The following is a 16,729-nucleotide window of genomic DNA, read 5'->3' on the forward strand; positions in this document are numbered from 1 at the left end:
TTTGTTTTTTAGTAGAAATATTTAGGGAATTGTATAAATTGAAGTATAGACAGAAAACGTGAGAGGCTATATTAACGCAGTAATGTTTTAAAGTTTTCAGTTTGAAAGGCAACAACCTTCGCTCCAGCCGATGCATTCTATGTTGTACTGACACAAAGACAAAATAAACACAATCATCACATCCTTCATGATCATTATTGCTAGCTAAACTTGTGCTTCATTGAGTCAGATTGTTCGTGACACCTTAGTGTTGGCTGAGTTTTTACCAAAACCACCTATCATGGCTGCTCTGCAGCCTATTGTTGAGTGGTCATGGCTCTCAGCCGAAAGGAAAGTTCCTTGTTATATCCCTGGTTGGAGTTTTGTCTCCCATCAGGTCCCCAGAGGGGATACATCGAACAATGAATAAAAAATACCTATAATCAGTAAAAATTGTTGATTATGATCTACACTCCATCAACTCTTGTGAATTTGACTTCTTTCAGTGACTTGCTACATAATGTGAGGCAGCTCTTGGAGGGCTGTTGTCGTTATCACTATAAGTCACTTGCCAGGTCTTCTGCCCTAACTGTAGCCATGGTAACGCCGTCAAAGGTAAGTTAAAACTCGAAACGCCCGCTTTTTGTTTGGGCAACTGAGGAAGTGCCATTAAAAAAGTGACAAGATGCAATTTGAACTTGTAAGAAATGAATTAACTTTGACAGACCAGAAGCCACCAAGTAAAGTCTTTTTACGAACGGCTGCAACAAAATTTTTCATTCTATTGTGCCCGTCAAGTGTGGAGATTTTACAGGTTATAATCATCATCACTCCTCCCTTAAACTGCTAAGATCCATCAAACAATCTTTCAAGAAGTTGCTTCTTATTTCCCTGAAAATTCTTCAGGACAACTCGGTAAGATACACAGATAATGCCCTAAGCTGACGAGAATGAATGTTCTCGTCGCCCAATAGCCGGGCAATGTACTGTTAATGAACGGAAAGTTTGGGGAGAGAATACGCGTCAATCGCTTCTTAAAGTTAAAGGGTCAAATCTGTTGCATTCATTAACATTAAAAATTAATACTTTTTTTTCTTTCAGCCCCCAAAAAAACTCTTTGTAAATCTATTATTTTTTAGGTTGGATTTCTTTGAAGCAGTTTTTATCCTAGCATATTTTTATTCTATGACTGTTATGTTGATTTTAAGCGACCTAACGGTATTATGTTAATGTTTTGTTCTTTCCTGTAGGAGCTCAGTGTTGGTGACATCGATCGTTGTAAAGGTTGTAGTAACCATTTACTTCATGTTTGTTATGAACAAAGACAGGTCATCTCGCAGTTATCGAGAAACATTAGACGTACAAGGTAACCTGTCTTGATCACTCACCTTGTTACAGTTTCAGTTGCATATTTGTTAATAACACCCCCTTATGTGCCTCTACTAACGACTTGCAAGTTAAGGTATGCCGTGGGCCTTGCGTGTATTGAGAAATTATGGGTTGTATTAGTTTGAAGTAGCGGTTTCTGATTCAATGACACTAGCAGTATACGGGGTTTCTATGGTACACAGCCAATTTGTACAAAGTGGTAAAAATGAACCAATCGCATAGCCGGATTGGCCTCTAAGATGGCGATTTGATGTAATGCAATTTCTTTATCACGCATAAATGTCGATCAATTAACAATGAGACTCGAATCCGTGTCTAAGCTGTCTGCTTAATACAGTTTTCTTGTAACAAAAGCGTTTAATTCCGTCGTTCGAATCCGCTTAACTGAGGTGTCTGCTAAAAACAGATTCTTTATACTCAAGACATGGATGCGTTGAGGGAAAATTTTTTTAATAAGTAAGGAACAATTTGGGACTGGGGGTAGTGTCCGCAAAATACAGGTTTTGCTTGACATTGTCTGTGACTTTGCCTTCCTTCTCTGATGTTTCAAGTGTAACTTAGCTTAAGTATGTGGTGTAGGATCAGAATTAATTGTGTTTTGCCGTGTTCACTTTGGCCTCACCTTAGTGTTGGCTTGAGGCAGTTGAGAGAATCTGTCACATCACCAGATGAAGATGCCAACAGCGGAATCTCGAGTCTTCCACCTCAGAAGGACCTTGAGAAGCACACTGTAAGTGTGATATAATGAGACCGATTGTTAATTGTGACGAAAATGATCCAGAAATACTTTGGTTTTGCTTACTTCGCTATGACTGGTCTAGAAACCTCGCGCCATCGTATCAACCAATCAGATGCAAAACGAAAATCAACCATGACTTGACCGTTCGCATTTTTAAACAATCTTGGTGCATTGCTTCTTGTAACCCGTCTCAGTCTTCATCTTGACAGATGACACGGATATCAGCCTGTTCCTGGCGTTCAGTCACCACGAGGGAAGGTTGATTCGGATTGCTTCAAGCGACTTAGAGCTTTAAGTTTCCTTTATTTTCAGCACCCCTGTGCGCCACTATTGCGTTGTTCGTTTATTTCGCTCCGCTTTATTCGCTGAACGTCTAGAACAGGCTTCACGGACCGCGGCCATAGCAATCAAGCTAACTTTCTCAAACTCTTCGGAGGATTACTGTAAATTTTTTGCGTTCTTGTTAGCCTGAACTTATGTTTATTTGTCCATTTGGGGATACTTCTCCGGGGATAAAATGTAGTGACTTTGTGTTTTATAATGGATCAACACCTTTTTCTCTTTTTTTATGTGCCCACAATACGCGGAGAGACGACATGAAATTTCAAACCCTTTAACACTTGTTATCCTATTTGTGGAAGGTTATTTAAGTGAGTTCTCTTTCCTTTTTCCTTTTTTGCAGATTCAAGTGATGGATCTTCTCACTAACACGGCCCATGTTCTACAGCAAATGTCCATATTGCTGAAATGTTGTCCCAATGAAAAAACGCCACTTCACAATTGGACTCCATTGCCACAAGCAATGCTTTCGTCTGTGACAGTTTCGTCTGCAGAAGATCCTGACATTAAGGAGATGATTCAAACGTTGGAGGTACTTTCTGATGAGTTGAACAAAATACCTTTTCTTTATTTTATATTTTTGACCACGAAACAATTAAGCAAGGTGAACTCTTTCACTCCCTTAATCTTGCAATTCTTATGAAGTTAGTTCGGAGAATATAGTATTGGATCAACTAATAATCCCTGAATTGATATTTTCTCGATTCTCATCACTTGTCTGCTTGATACTGAATTGATGTTGTGAGAAGAAATTCTGTTTTGGTCACTCATGGGAGTTTGAAGAGTTAAGATATCAATAAGGAATACAGTAATTTATTTCACGAATTTGGGGCACGGACAGAAAGCGTGCTAGGTTTAATTCAATCGAGAAATATTTTGAAAATATTTCTTAAAAGAAAGAGCCACAACCTGTATTTCAAGCGATTCTTTTTTCGCTGTATTGAATAGACAAATTGAACGTATGCAGGAAAGTGTAAATGATTTCTATTGACGCTAATTTTACTTAAAATAAACTTCTTCTGTTACATTAAAAACCGTATCTGTCAAAATTTCAGAACACTATGACGAAGTTGTACCAAGTGGCCAATGAAGTCCGGCCCTATGCTGCTCTATCTGATCACGTGTTGAACAATACAAGCGGGAATGACAGGACAGCAACCATAGCATCTTGGTAATATGACGGTAGCTTTGTTGAAAGCAGTTTTTATTTGAGGGTTAAAAAACCCAAACCAAAGTAATCCCAGCGGCCAATCAGAATATATGTTTACATTGTCACTAGCCAATAAGAACTCACTTGAAAACAAGCAAACGGCTCGAAGCGCGGGAAAACGCGACTGTTTTGAATTTGCATATGATTTTTTTGAGAGGATGGCGCGAGTTTTCAGAACTAATCACAGAACAAAGTTAAATTAAACTAAAGCAATCCCAGGTCATTTCGACGTTCAGTTGAAAATTTCTCTATAGGTGGCAAATCACCTGTATTAGAACTTCACTGCTTATTTGAAAATTTAAATTAAACTTTTTTAAGATTCGCAGCAAAGGGCCTCGCCGCCATTTCTCGTTCTTCAATGATGCGGGTAAATTCTTTGAGTTCGTCATCTCTAGTCTGTGTCAATCTTTTTCTAACCAGAAAAACCAGAAGCATCCTTGCTAATTTTTGGTTTATGATTCCCCTTATACGGTCGTCTACCCCTGAAAAATAGCTATTTCTTAGAACGTTTTTTCAAATCGAATGAAGCACTCAGAATTCATCAGTGCATGATGAAAAGTGTTTTACGAAGAGTATGATCCTTCCATGAATTAGTACGATTTGTTTTCTGAAGAACAAATCAATATGTCTTTTATTTTGTAGGCTACAGAACAAAGTAACAAGGGATGCTTTCTTCAAGCTGAAAGGAACAGCAGACTTGATTGATGAAATGTTGCCAAAGTTTAAATCAAAGTGGTGAGTTGGCTCTTTATCAAGAAGTTGATTAAAAGAAACAAAAGGAGGAATCACTTACTGATTAATTTTCTAGGGATGATCAGGACTGTCGTTGGTACGTCCAACTTACAATCTTAGTGGTTGGTTAGAGCGCTTTTCAACTGAGTGTCTTGAAACTAGAACCAAATTAATCACAAAGGCTAATCAAAAGAAAGGAAAATTCCCTATAGAACCAATCATAACTCAAAGTGAAAGCAAGCTAACTGCCTAAAGCCTGGGAAAAAATGGATGAACAAGTTTCGATTACCTGCCTTTTGATTGGTTGAGAGGGTGGCGCGGGTTTTCTCGACCAATCATAGGGCTGGGAAAAGCAAAACCAATGGAATCCCGGATCACTTTCGACACTCATTTGATAATTTCTCCATACACCATATATAAGAAAGAAATACAATGCATTCTATCCTAATGTTCTAATCCCTATGACAGGCCTAAAATTTACATCTAGTTTTCAATTGTAGCGATTTGTACAAATTTATATCTTTACAGTTGTTCAGTTAACAAAGGCCTTGGTGGCCCACTAGTCCGCCTCAAAGACGAGATCTTAGAGAAATTTAACGATTTCCATTCATGGAGTACGGCTGTGTCTGGGAAGGGGGAGATTCAGACACCCTGGAGTGATGAAAACATCGATGACCAAGGTAAATATACAAGTAAACTGTAACTTTAAACAAATTTGGCTTTTTTACCCTCATCTGTGGTCATGGTGTAGTTGAGAATTTCAGCACATTTTCCGGTAGAATTGTACCATAATTTAGTAGTAGTATTTGTACTGCTGCTTCAGATCTCTTAAGCGTACTTTGTAAAGCTTTATGTTATTGAGTATGTTCAGACAAAATTAATCATCTTGGGGTTGAAACTGTCTTTTCCTAAGTGTAATTGGTGTGTTAGAGTGGCCTGTTTAGAATATTTTCATTTTGTTTAGGAGTGGCGACTCTGAGTGCATTTATCAGTGATGTGGACGCCCTGAACACCTCGCTTCTTCTGGCAGTTCAGCGTTTGGCTAAGGTAACAGAAAATAGCACCCAAGAAAGAAACGAAGAAGGTGAAGATAGCAAAAAGAACACAGCTGATCAAGGTAGTTCTGGTTATTTTACATGTGGCGAAATACCTCACCCGACATATGGGGGTCCATGTCAGTATCTGAGTAACTCTGCACCTACCCCTCCCCTAACCCAACATAACCTAACTTGTTATTAGTTGACTGTTATTGGGTTAGGGGAGGGGTGGGTGTGCAGTTGCTCAGGTACTGACATAAATCTAAATGTGGCGAAACAATCGACACTCTTTAACCCCAACCTATAGCTTATAGTACCGACCTATAGCTTCTCGCAGTGAACCAAACATATCATGGCTGGGTAATCCCGAGAGTTTGGATCAATGTGTGTTTTACCATCACATTACTTAAATGATCTCATATTGCTTGTGTCGAAAGTGTTCACCTTAATGAGACTTGTTTGTGCTCCTTGCTGTGGAAAATTTAATATGACTTCTCATGGCCTCTGGGGTGTGTGAACTTGTTAACTTAGCATCTTCTTTTACATATTAAATTAGATGGCAGTGAGAACTTACAGTTTCAAGATGGACACGTGGCAACTCGTTTACATCAGAACTTACTCAACGACATCAGCAGGCTCAAATTAAACGGCGTGACGAGGAGCATTTCTTCACTTCTGTCCCAGGTCAAAAACATGACTGATTCCTCATGGTCTTCTTCTAACATGTCAGTTCAATTTTCACTCAGTGGCTTTTGCGCTCATTTACTGGAAGGCTCCATCCCCCTACTCCATCAATACCTGAACCTCTCACAAAATCTTCTCATCAATTTACTGGAAGCTCACCGCGCAACCAGCAAACTGTTGTCTGTGTTGCTGAGTATCTTCACCGATCTCGGCACAAGAGGATTCTGTGTCCCCCCGGAAATAGAGGAGGGTGAAGGCGACGGGTCTACAGAGTTTGAAGACATTGAAGGGGGAGGCATTGGAGAAGGAGAGGGAATGAAAGATGTCAGTGACCAGATAGAGAATGAGGATCAGGTTAATTTTGTTGTTTATCCTTCTTCTCCTGTTTTCCTTAAAACAAACAATTATTAGCTAAGGTCACCTCCCCTATATTTCTTTTTAATGTCAATGTACTAGTATACTTTGGTAATTTTGTTATTTCATACTGCCTTGGAAAATCGTTGCTTGCACTTTATAATATCAGACCCTAGATTTAAATTGTTTTTGCCTGTGCCTCTCGGTTTTTTTTCTTTTTTTTTCTGAAAATTTAACCAATAAGTCTTCTATAAGCCTTCGAATTGAGGACTAAAAACAAATTTTTATGATTTAAAAAAGTCTTGCACCTTTTCATAACTTCATTTTAAAAACAACATTTTTTCTCTGCATTTTGAAGATTTTCCACTCAGAATTAGAAAAGTTCTCGAAACGAGTTTTTTCATGGAAATCGTGTTGACCGACTCCATAAGCAGCCTTACATCTACCTTAACTTTATCAAATTTGAAGCTAATCTATGAAGGAAGAGCTGAAAATTGGTTTTATGGCTAAATAGAGAATTACAGCTTTTGCTTAAAGTGTCACTTGTTTTATTAAGTTATTTATTTGACATTTCCCAGCTTGAAGATGCTAAGCAAGAAGGACAAGATCAAGAAAAGAAAGAAGACGACTCCCAACAACAAATACCTGACGAAGAAAATGGTATTGAAATGAGTGAGAACTTTGAGGGGGCTTTACATGACGTGGAAGCTGGAAAGGAAGAGGACGAGGAGAACGAGGAAGGTACTGAGGATGAGGATGACGTTGATAAACAGATGGGAGAGGTTGATGGACAAGACACTGAAAAACTGGACGAGAAGATCTGGGGAGACTCAGATGACGAGGAGGAAAAAGAGGTAGATGAGGAACACCATCATTAAAGTAAAATTCGTTTTTCCCCTCAGAATGTTAGAAGAAATGGGAGAAGTGATTGAATTCCAACTTCTCCCGTAAATATCCATAGATTATCCAGCAAATAAGTAATGAGAATATTCAAACTCATCTGGTAGTTGTTTTCATGATATAACACCAAATTCTTGTAACTAATTTGCGAGGAAATGTAAAGCAGCCAAATAGGAGAATTAACAATCAGATCTTAGGAGTTAAAAGGTTAATGCAGGTTTGCAAGAATTACATTTTTGAGAAATCGTACCCATTCTGCATACCCTTCCTTTCAACAAACAGTCATAGTTCTAGAATTTTTATCATGCATTTGATATTTAAACCATTTACAACAGCAGCACAGGTAGGAACTTGTCAGTTGTACCTCCTCATTTAATAGTAGACGCAAAGTGATTGCATGTTATCTTATGCGATTAGAATCTCAAAAAAGCAAACCAAGGGATGCGACAACATGAAATACTTGAGATCATCTTTTTTCCTCTTGTATCGCTCCAGGAACACGAGATGAAGGAAGAGAAGGGAACAGGAGCTGAAGCCGAATCTCAGTCACAATTGGTCGCCAAGGAAGACAACAAAGGTAAGGTGATTAGGTTTCAACTGGGTCACTAGCTGCTTTAACCTTGAACTGGCTGTTGAAAGCGCCAGTTCAGATATAGCTGGTGCTATAGGCTAAAGCAAGTCTTGGTTGTCTTTTTGTCGCAAGTACCCGTGTTTTTTTTTTTCTTTTCTTTTTTTGTGAGTAGTGTGAACCAAGACCCTACAGAGACGTACATGTTAAGAGATTTAATTATTTCTACAAGACAAGCCGTCTTTTTTGGAGGTCCTGCCGTTAAGCAGTTCTCATATTACTTTCTCTTAACCTTACATTTTTCAGCCTTTTGATTCATGCGTTCTCAAAGGAACAAGATGAACGTCGGTTTTTCACATAATGTTTGTAAATTTTCTCATGAATAGTTTTCCTTTTAAAATACAGGCTCTACAGATGAAAGAAAAGAGCAAACAGAGGGACAACCTGATGCTGATGAAGAACAAAGTGACGAAAATATCAATGAAGCCTTGCAAGGTGACGAGGGGGAGGATGAACAGGAAGGTACTGGACAGCAAGGTAAAGAAGAAGAGCCTGTTGATGCAGAGGAATCTTCTAAATTAGAGCTGCCTGATGATCTGCAGCTTGACGATGAAGGGAACGAAGGCGAAGGAGGTGAGTCGTTTATGTTACACTGCAAAAGATACTTGAACATAACAAGCTGGGTAAAACAAAGGCTGAATCGCGGAGATTGTGGAAGAAAAAATATTATAATTATGACAGTACCTGGACTCGACATGCAGCTTGATGAAGAAGGCCTTTGTTGGAATCTTAGGATTGAAAGAAAAATGTCCTTTTGTTCAAATCCCGTACGGGCCTGAATTTTTTTCAAGCTTTATTTCCACTACTTCCTAAATGGTGTTCATAAATGCGAGGATCGCTTCCATATTCGTTATGTCCTTTTGTTCTTGGAACAGAGTGGGTAAAGAAAACGATGAGCAAATGTTTAAATTTTACTGGGTGTTTCATCAAAATCTGGTTTTTAAAATGCAATCACATTTACTTATCCTCTCTTTGATGTTGAAGACCAACCAGAAGAAATGGAAACTGAAGAATTTGAAGGAGACCAAATTGACACCGAAGAAACTGGAGACAAAACAACGGCACCAGATGATGAACAAATGGATACCGGCAACGATGAAGAGGAAGGGGAAGAACTGGGTGATGAAGAAGACGTGGAGGGGACTGAGGGTGATAAGAAACAAGATGTAGGAGAGGGTCCCGAGGTTAGTGACTAGGACCCTTTTTCCTTTTTTTTTCCCTTTTTGATAGATTCGACTTGGTGCATAGAAATATTGCGATGATTGTTACCGCATACCGTTTCCCAAACAGACTCAGAGCATTAGGGACAAGTAATGATGTCTATTTCTGAATTTAAAATGAATAGGTGGTGCTCGCGGAGGCTTCCTCTGCCACTGAACATGAATGTTCTCCCTTAACAGATACCCGTTTCAGAAATTGTCGGTTCTACAACAGTGTGTTGGCGTAGGTGGAGCATTGTCAAATTTCCAATTTAAGACATAATGAAGATCCGGTGCACTTCAGTAGTCATATTCTCCTTACTCCCGTTTCTACTTTTCCTATGGCACTGACAAGGAGAATTCGTTTAACAATCAAAGCTTATTAGGCTGGCGATCATTTCCTTTATTCTCATGAGCGTAATGAATGATTCAGCGGTATTACTATAAGGAGAAATTTGATTCTGGTAACTCTTTGGGTCAAAAGGGTGAAGAAGGTATAGCAGCCATGAATTACTTGGCCATTTGAGTCCTTAGCATTTTCTTTCTTTCTCTCCTCTCCCCTCTTGCCTATAGCAGGATGAAGATGCTATTGATGAGACTGACCAGGAGGACTGGAGGACAAAAACAGATACTGAGGTCAGATGAACGTGTATGTTGATGTATATATCAGCAAGACAGAAAAAAAAAAGACATGCTGCGTCCATTATTCCGCATCCAAATTCAAGAGGTCGTTCGACTAACTAGGAGCTAGATGAAAACGGAGGAGGGATTTTTCACTTTAAGCTCAGCGATTCAAATTTGCCCGCTTTGCGTTTTTCATCAGTAACGACACTTGGAGCTAAAATCTTTGCATCTCGTATTTTTCGTTACTGATTTTATACCGACGTCGTACCTTTGCCAAAATTTTGTTTGCGTTGATGGTCTGTGAGTGGGGTAACATTTGATTTATTTTTTAGCCTCAAGAAAATGTCCAGGCTGTGGAGGATTCTAGAGAAGGAGATGGGAATGGAGAACAAAGTGACGTTACTGCTGGCCAATCTGAATCGACAGAAGGTAATGAGGAGCGTGGAGTGGGGCGAGCTGAGGCACTTGATGACGGACACCTCGGAGAGTCAAGCCAAAGGATCGCTCAAACCACAACAGATGCCAGACAACAGGTCAGAGCGCTTAACGATTTACACTGCAATTTATAATAAACCACTTTTTGGGGACCTTGAAGGGGATTTTGCAGTGGAAAGGTGGAGGGGTACACAAGTATTGCATTAAATGCACATTTTTATTCGTGTGGTAAGATGCAAGACACCTTTATTTACCCTCGTCAGCTAAGAAGTATTTTTCTTGGTCGTTTGAGAAGCACACAAGAAGCACACAAACTATATTCGATCAAGAATGAGAACCTGAAAGGCTAGGGTATGGATAAATCACTAAAGAAATTTGACGTATAGAAATGAGTTGTAGCCCACTAAGTAGTTTCTCAAGTTGGTCTATATTTTTACATCAGTCTCGGCAAAGAAAGCAGCTGAACCTTGCCAGGTCTGACCGGGCACTGGGTTCCATGGATGAAACAACTCACAAGAGACTGAAGACTGTTGATGAAACAGAGTTGGAGCCTGGAGCAGAGGTAGATTGGAAGTTATGAAATATTCTAACAAACACAATTGATAATCGGAAGAATGTATTTATTCCCCAAGTTTAATATTTTTGACAATTTTTGTGCAGCAACATCGACTCCAGGGCTGTGTTCTCTTGAGACGTTTTGAGCGTAACTCTGTGCATGCAACTGAACACTAAACTGGTCACTATGTTGTATTAGATATGAGTTAGTGACACCAATATTCTCGGTGGAAACAAGTATTAAATACTTCCACAGCACCTTTGAGGTTAAGCCCAAATACTGATTCTTCAAGATTTCTTTACATAGCAGTCCTTGAAAGGAATTACAAGTAGAGAAAGTATAGCAGTGTGGGAGTTGTCCTAAATCTCGTGCTCCTCAGTGCATGCAGAACGCAATAATCACCTTGCTCATCATTGGGCTCCCTGTGGCTCAGTGGTAAAACATCGGAGCGCGGGATCCGAAGGTCTGGATTTAATTCCCCGAAGGGAACTCACTTTTTATTCTTTCTCCCACCCTTTCGACAAAGCAAATAATGTCTTTCTTTAATCCACGACCGACCTCAATAGTTACAATCTTTAATGTTCTAAGAAACTCATCATTATCTTGGCTTATATTTGCTATTTTTACCTGTGTCAGGTAAATGAGACGAGAACTGAAGATCTGTTCCAACATATGCGAAACGATGATCCAAGTTCACATGACGCACAGACTCTTGACAGTGCAACCGCTGATCAAGCCGAAACGCAAGATAAAGCAAACTTTCCCGAGATGCATAGTGACGGTGAAGACGACGAAGGGGACTCAAAAACGGAAACAGCTTTGCTCTACGATAACGAGGAACTTCCCGTAAGTACAATCATTATTAGGCCGGTAACAGTTTTATTGAGGGAGGGGAGGGTTTAGAGAGGGTTTAGAAAGGGTTTCCAATTTGGTTAATGAAGGGTGGGAAATGTCAACATTGTATCGTGAGAAGTGCGAGGTGTTTCCGACAATAAAGGTTTATTTCAACTGACTTCTTAAGGTGTCTTCGGCTAATTTGTAAAGTGGAATTTCTGATTGCCCAAGGGCAGCAGAGAAAACGGTGCCATTTTCAAGGAGAATGATGCTATCCTAGTTTGTTGAATGTATTTGGATTAATAATCCAGATGGACGTCCTTAGACTCACCTCACCCCTTATGTATGTTTAAGTACTGAGTCTCTCTACACCCAAACGTAGATGTGCACTGGAGGTCGTCAATTTTAAGATGAGTCTCTCTACAAGTTGAATATTTCCTAATAGGGCTTGGAGAAAGGTAAGGTACTACATGGCCATTTACTGTTGTTTTTCCTATTAGACACCAGATAAGTCCCAGCCGTCCCGACTTCCTCCACCAATGAAACCCAAGCTGACAGCGGATAATGAAGATGGAAACGAGGCGCGCGAAAGTGAGGCTGTCGAGGAAGCCATGGAAACCAATGATGATGAAGGAATGACAGCTGAGCGTCTGCGCAGTACTTACCATTCATCCGACATGGCACTGGCCTTTGGAAGATTGGTAAGACTTAACAGTGTTGTTTAGAACTAGAACGCAGTTTACGTTGCTCGCTGTATTCAAAGAGATAGAATATCTGAGGGTCCTAACAGCAATTAGTTCTCAGGGAGTTTCGTTGTTGTCCAGAAGAAAGAAAAAAGAAACAAATACTGGCCTCTCTTTACTTGTTGAATTTTTTCTCAGATGTTCAACCATATTTTTAGTTGATGGTAATAGCCTAATGCTTGGTGCCCGTATTTTACTTTTTCGCTTTTTACTTAAGGGATAATTGTTTCATACAAAGAAATGTACACGGTTGTCTTTTACCGTTGGGCCCTTTTATTTCGAAGGATATATCATCACTGGATCCTGAGAAGGTGAGAGCTGATCTGGAACATCAGTTAGCAGAATGGAGCAGCATGGACCGAGGCACGGCCGAGCAGCAGCAAATGGCTCAAGAGGCCTGGCGCAAGTACGAGCTTCTCACGTCCAATCTGTCTCAGGATCTTTGCGAACAGTTGAGACTGGTCTTAGAACCGTCACTGGCCACCAAGCTTAAGTATGTTGAATATAGCTCGTGAAGCTGTTTATTGTAACCTACTGTTTTTGGTGGAGGTTAAAGAATTGCTTAATACTTAATTCGTCTCAGCCTGGAGTCTCTTCAGATACCTGTACCCTTTCAGAATATTGAAGAGGCTAGTGGGCAGAATTACGAAGTGATTCTTGAGAGTCCGAGAGTCGAGTGATAAGAACTCAGCTGGTTTATCACTATTTATATCCAATGGCTGGTCTGTTCGTGTCAAGAAAGACTTCACTTTGTCTTGACCGTCCAAGAGTGTGCTAATTAATGCAGAATCGTATACATTCCCGAAGGTTGGGGACGGTCGGGGGTAAATCGGGAGAATGTGGAATTGGGGAAAGGGCGTCTCATTTTCCTTACGTATTCAAAATGTTAGCGTCAATTGGAAATTAATCGAGATATAAGAATGCTTAAGCTCGTTACCGATCCCCAGTATTGTTTGGCTCCAAAACCGCCAAGTTAAATATTGAGAGGACCTGGGGCAGTGATGTCTGGAAATCGGAAACATTTGAACAGTGAGAAAACTGTGAAATGATCCTCGATGGCCTGAAATTTTTCTCACATACGAAAAACAACTAAGTCTGAGCGCCTTTCACTGTTTGATGACACAGTGACCTTACCATTTGTTTACAGGGGCGATTATCGATCAGGAAAACGGTTAAACATGAGGAAAGTGATCCCTTACATTGCTAGTCAGTTCCGTAAGGACAAAATCTGGCTGAGGAGGACGAAGCCGAGTAAGAGACAGTACCAGATCATGCTAGCTGTGGATGACTCTTCCAGCATGAATGACAATCGCTCTAAACAGGTAATCACGAGAAAGGCCTGGGGACTACTGAAAGTTGCTAACAGTTTCCCTTTGTCTCGATATGGATTGGGAACCCTTTTGTGATCGTGTCGGAGGAGATTGGGACAAGACTGATTGACAGGTCAGATCTTGCCCCAACGTCGATTTACGCAGGCTGCGATCAGTCTTGAACTATGAAAGAGTCCCTCCATTTTTATGGTTTTTAGGAAATAGCCTTTGTCATTGGCCGGCTGAAAGTTCAAGCTCAGTTGTGCGTTACCTTTTCGATACTGCTGAAGTCTGGCAGCCTCAAATTGAGAATTTTATTGGTTTTCACCAAAATTAACATAGGTCGTCAGTCTGTTTATAGCCAACTAACTTTAGTTTGAGATGAAGAACTCTAACTTGAGGAAATTTTAAGTTCAAGTAGAAAACTTGACATTTGATTTTAATGGTAAAGGTTTCTTATTCTATAGATTACACCCATTTGTTTACTAAAAGAAAACTCGTCGCCATTTCATACATGTCAGTCAGATTCCAAAAGGGAAGAACTACTTTACCAGTTTGTACCGTGGCGTGTTTAGTGCAGTTCCAGCGAATGTTTTTCTCAGATTGATACACTATAATGCTGAATTCTGTTTTTTATCACATCGCTCTAGCTGGCGTTTGAGTCGTTAGCTGTCATCAGCAATGCTTTAACCAGACTTGAAGCTGGGGATTTGGGTGTTTGTAGGTGAGTGCCATTTACAGCCTCAGCATATCGGTGTTGAACTCGAAGGAGCAGAAGCACAGCAAAGCATGTTGACACTGCAACTGTGGAGTGTTCATAGTCAGTAGGTCTTGTTAGAAGTTATAGGAACAAAAAGGTCATAATGAGAAACGTTTTCATCTGCGTGTGTGACTTACATTTGCGCGTATGTTCCTGTGGGAAATTTGAACTTATTCTGACCTTTTCGAATTTTTTTCTGTGTGCCCTGTAAAAATTACGTCAAGTGAAAGGGCTGAGAATTAGTGATCGATGGAATAGAAGTGTGTTAGGATGGTGAAATTGTGGATGAGTCTAACGTTACACTTGCTTTTGTGTGTGTGTTTTTATATTTTAGTTTTGGGGAAACTGTCTGCCTCTTGCATCCATTCCACGAACCCTTCACAGATAACTCAGGAGCTAGAATTCTACAGCAGTTCACTTTTGATCAGAAGAAAACCAAGATAGCCGAAGTAAGCCACGCCTCGGGACTTTAAACAATACATGCTTTGTATCCTATATCGCAAACAGACTAATCAATATATCAGATAGCGATTTTTATTTTGATACACGATCAAATTCTCCTAACAAATTTAAAGGGATTCTATGGTAACGGGAAGGGAGAGGTGCAAATTAGATCTTGTGAGGTAAAGGGTTAACTAGTGAAATTTCAATTAAATTATTGACCTCAATTATTGCATACTTTCCATTTGTTTTGTAATATTACTCTCAATCGTAAATATCCGTAGTCTTGGTTGCTGGTGAGATTGGTATGGTATTTCGTGTTTCCTAAGGAAATGATGGTGAAACTCTATCATCAAACTTTTTCGATGAGAACATTATCAGAGCAGGCAATGGTATTACAGCTATCCGAGATAATGCCATAGAAATCACTCTAAGTCTCTGCGTTTTTATACCTTTATATGTAGCTTTTAAGTACGTGTACAAGTTTAATGGTGGCGTCACATTCACGGTTACAAGTGTCTCCCCGGACGAGAAAAGAAACGAGCCAGTTATTGCTAATTGTGTCTGACGGCAGAGGAATATTTCTGGAGGGGATGGAGGTTAGTGAGCTAATCATGCACAATTTTTATATAAATTTTCTGGACGTTGATCTTCGAAAGTAGTCGAAGATTGCATTTGGTTTTACTTTAGAAAGCTCATTGATTTGAAAAGAAATCTCGCGCCACTCTCCCGACTTAACAAATTAAAAAGTGAAACTAATTGACAATTGCTCACTAGCGTTTCCTCGTTCTTAAGATCATTAGCTTCTTTTTACTTGAGTTATCATTGGATCCTTGCGATATTTGTCTTCTTTTCCGATTGGCCATAGTGATAACTCAGGTTTTGGTGTTCGTCTCGTACAACTGAAAAGCGCTCTGTTCAAGTATGGATAAAGGGAGCAAGTCTCTCAAGAATTTGTGGTGCTGCGTCGGTGGGGGTATTACAACGTAATTTGGTTTACCAACTGAATTGATTTCGTAAATTGGCCACCGTAGAGAGATAATTTAATAACTGGCACGGCCTTATTTCTTCCCTTAGACTGTTCAAAAGGCTGTACGACTAGCAAGGGAGACAGATATCTTCATGGTATTTGTAATACTTGACAACCCAGCTAACAAAGACTCGGTTCTTGACATCAGAGTACCGATTTTCCGTCCAGGAAAGTTACCCGAGATCAAATCCTACATGGAACAATTTCCTTTTCCATTTTACATCATTCTAAGGGATATCAACGCATTACCAATGACCTTAAGTGACGCGCTGAGGCAATGGTTTGAACTTGTGTCTAGTTTTGATTGACAGCAAGGAGCGCTAAGCACTCTGCGAAACAGGCACAGGGGTAGAAAAGAACGCTCTTCCAAATGTGCTGGGGAAACAACAATCGGACCAGAGAGATGAACAGAAGGATTGAGTCACGAATACGAGACTAAGGCAGTGATCCTCGGTAAAGTTGCATTTCTTAGAAACAAACCTTGACAGCAACCGCTGACAAGGTTTGCTATTTGAGATGTTCGTGGACCAAATGAGCAGAGCTTCGTAAACGATGGGAAGTTTGTGAGGTTCTTGAAGATTGAAGTAAATGAAATGTTAAAGCTGTCTTTACCCAAATTCAATTTAAGAACAAAGAACAATTTGAGTCAAATAGTTTTTGCAGATTATACGGCTGATAAATTGTTAAGAACGAAGCTACAAGGTTACTGAAATATCTCGTTTATCCTGTCTTCAGAGAAAGAAACTCACTGTTCACTTGGTATTTGTCTTTCATCAGGAAAAAGGTTGACCTTGAAATGTTGTACT

At 39.8% G+C, this 16,729-nt stretch overlaps 1 protein-coding gene across 3 annotated transcripts in view; it reads left to right on the forward strand.

Moving 5' to 3' along the window:
• LOC113676437 (midasin) overlaps window positions 1-16,720 on the forward strand; it is a 60,535-nt gene extending 43,815 nt beyond the window's left edge. For 2 of the 3 annotated variants that reach the window (XM_089214762.1, XM_089214764.1), the window contains exons 71-94: window positions 486-594; window positions 1,230-1,345; window positions 1,996-2,098; window positions 2,790-2,978; window positions 3,502-3,617; window positions 4,299-4,391; window positions 4,917-5,068; window positions 5,353-5,505; window positions 5,982-6,463; window positions 7,042-7,317; window positions 7,859-7,940; window positions 8,337-8,564; window positions 8,976-9,175; window positions 9,764-9,826; window positions 10,147-10,347; window positions 10,692-10,811; window positions 11,442-11,651; window positions 12,140-12,340; window positions 12,667-12,875; window positions 13,530-13,704; window positions 14,343-14,416; window positions 14,787-14,901; window positions 15,358-15,492; window positions 15,971-16,720. In XM_089214762.1, the coding sequence (XP_089070888.1) occupies window positions 486-594; window positions 1,230-1,345; window positions 1,996-2,098; window positions 2,790-2,978; window positions 3,502-3,617; window positions 4,299-4,391; window positions 4,917-5,068; window positions 5,353-5,505; window positions 5,982-6,463; window positions 7,042-7,317; window positions 7,859-7,940; window positions 8,337-8,564; window positions 8,976-9,175; window positions 9,764-9,826; window positions 10,147-10,347; window positions 10,692-10,811; window positions 11,442-11,651; window positions 12,140-12,340; window positions 12,667-12,875; window positions 13,530-13,704; window positions 14,343-14,416; window positions 14,787-14,901; window positions 15,358-15,492; window positions 15,971-16,231 (4,063 nt within the window). In that variant the 3' untranslated portion in view covers window positions 16,232-16,720. The remainder of the gene's footprint in view (window positions 1-485; window positions 595-1,229; window positions 1,346-1,995; window positions 2,099-2,789; window positions 2,979-3,501; window positions 3,618-4,298; window positions 4,392-4,916; window positions 5,069-5,352; window positions 5,506-5,981; window positions 6,464-7,041; window positions 7,318-7,858; window positions 7,941-8,336; window positions 8,565-8,975; window positions 9,176-9,763; window positions 9,827-10,146; window positions 10,348-10,691; window positions 10,812-11,441; window positions 11,652-12,139; window positions 12,341-12,666; window positions 12,876-13,529; window positions 13,705-14,342; window positions 14,417-14,786; window positions 14,902-15,357; window positions 15,493-15,970) is intronic. The other variant, XM_089214765.1, reaches the window with a different exon arrangement.
• Window positions 16,721-16,729: the final 9 nt, after the last annotated feature.

This window comes from Pocillopora damicornis, chromosome 8 (assembly GCF_964200805.1).
Source record: "Pocillopora damicornis chromosome 8, jaPocDami1.2, whole genome shotgun sequence".
In the NCBI taxonomy this organism is placed as follows: Eukaryota; Metazoa; Cnidaria; class Anthozoa; order Scleractinia; family Pocilloporidae; genus Pocillopora; species Pocillopora damicornis.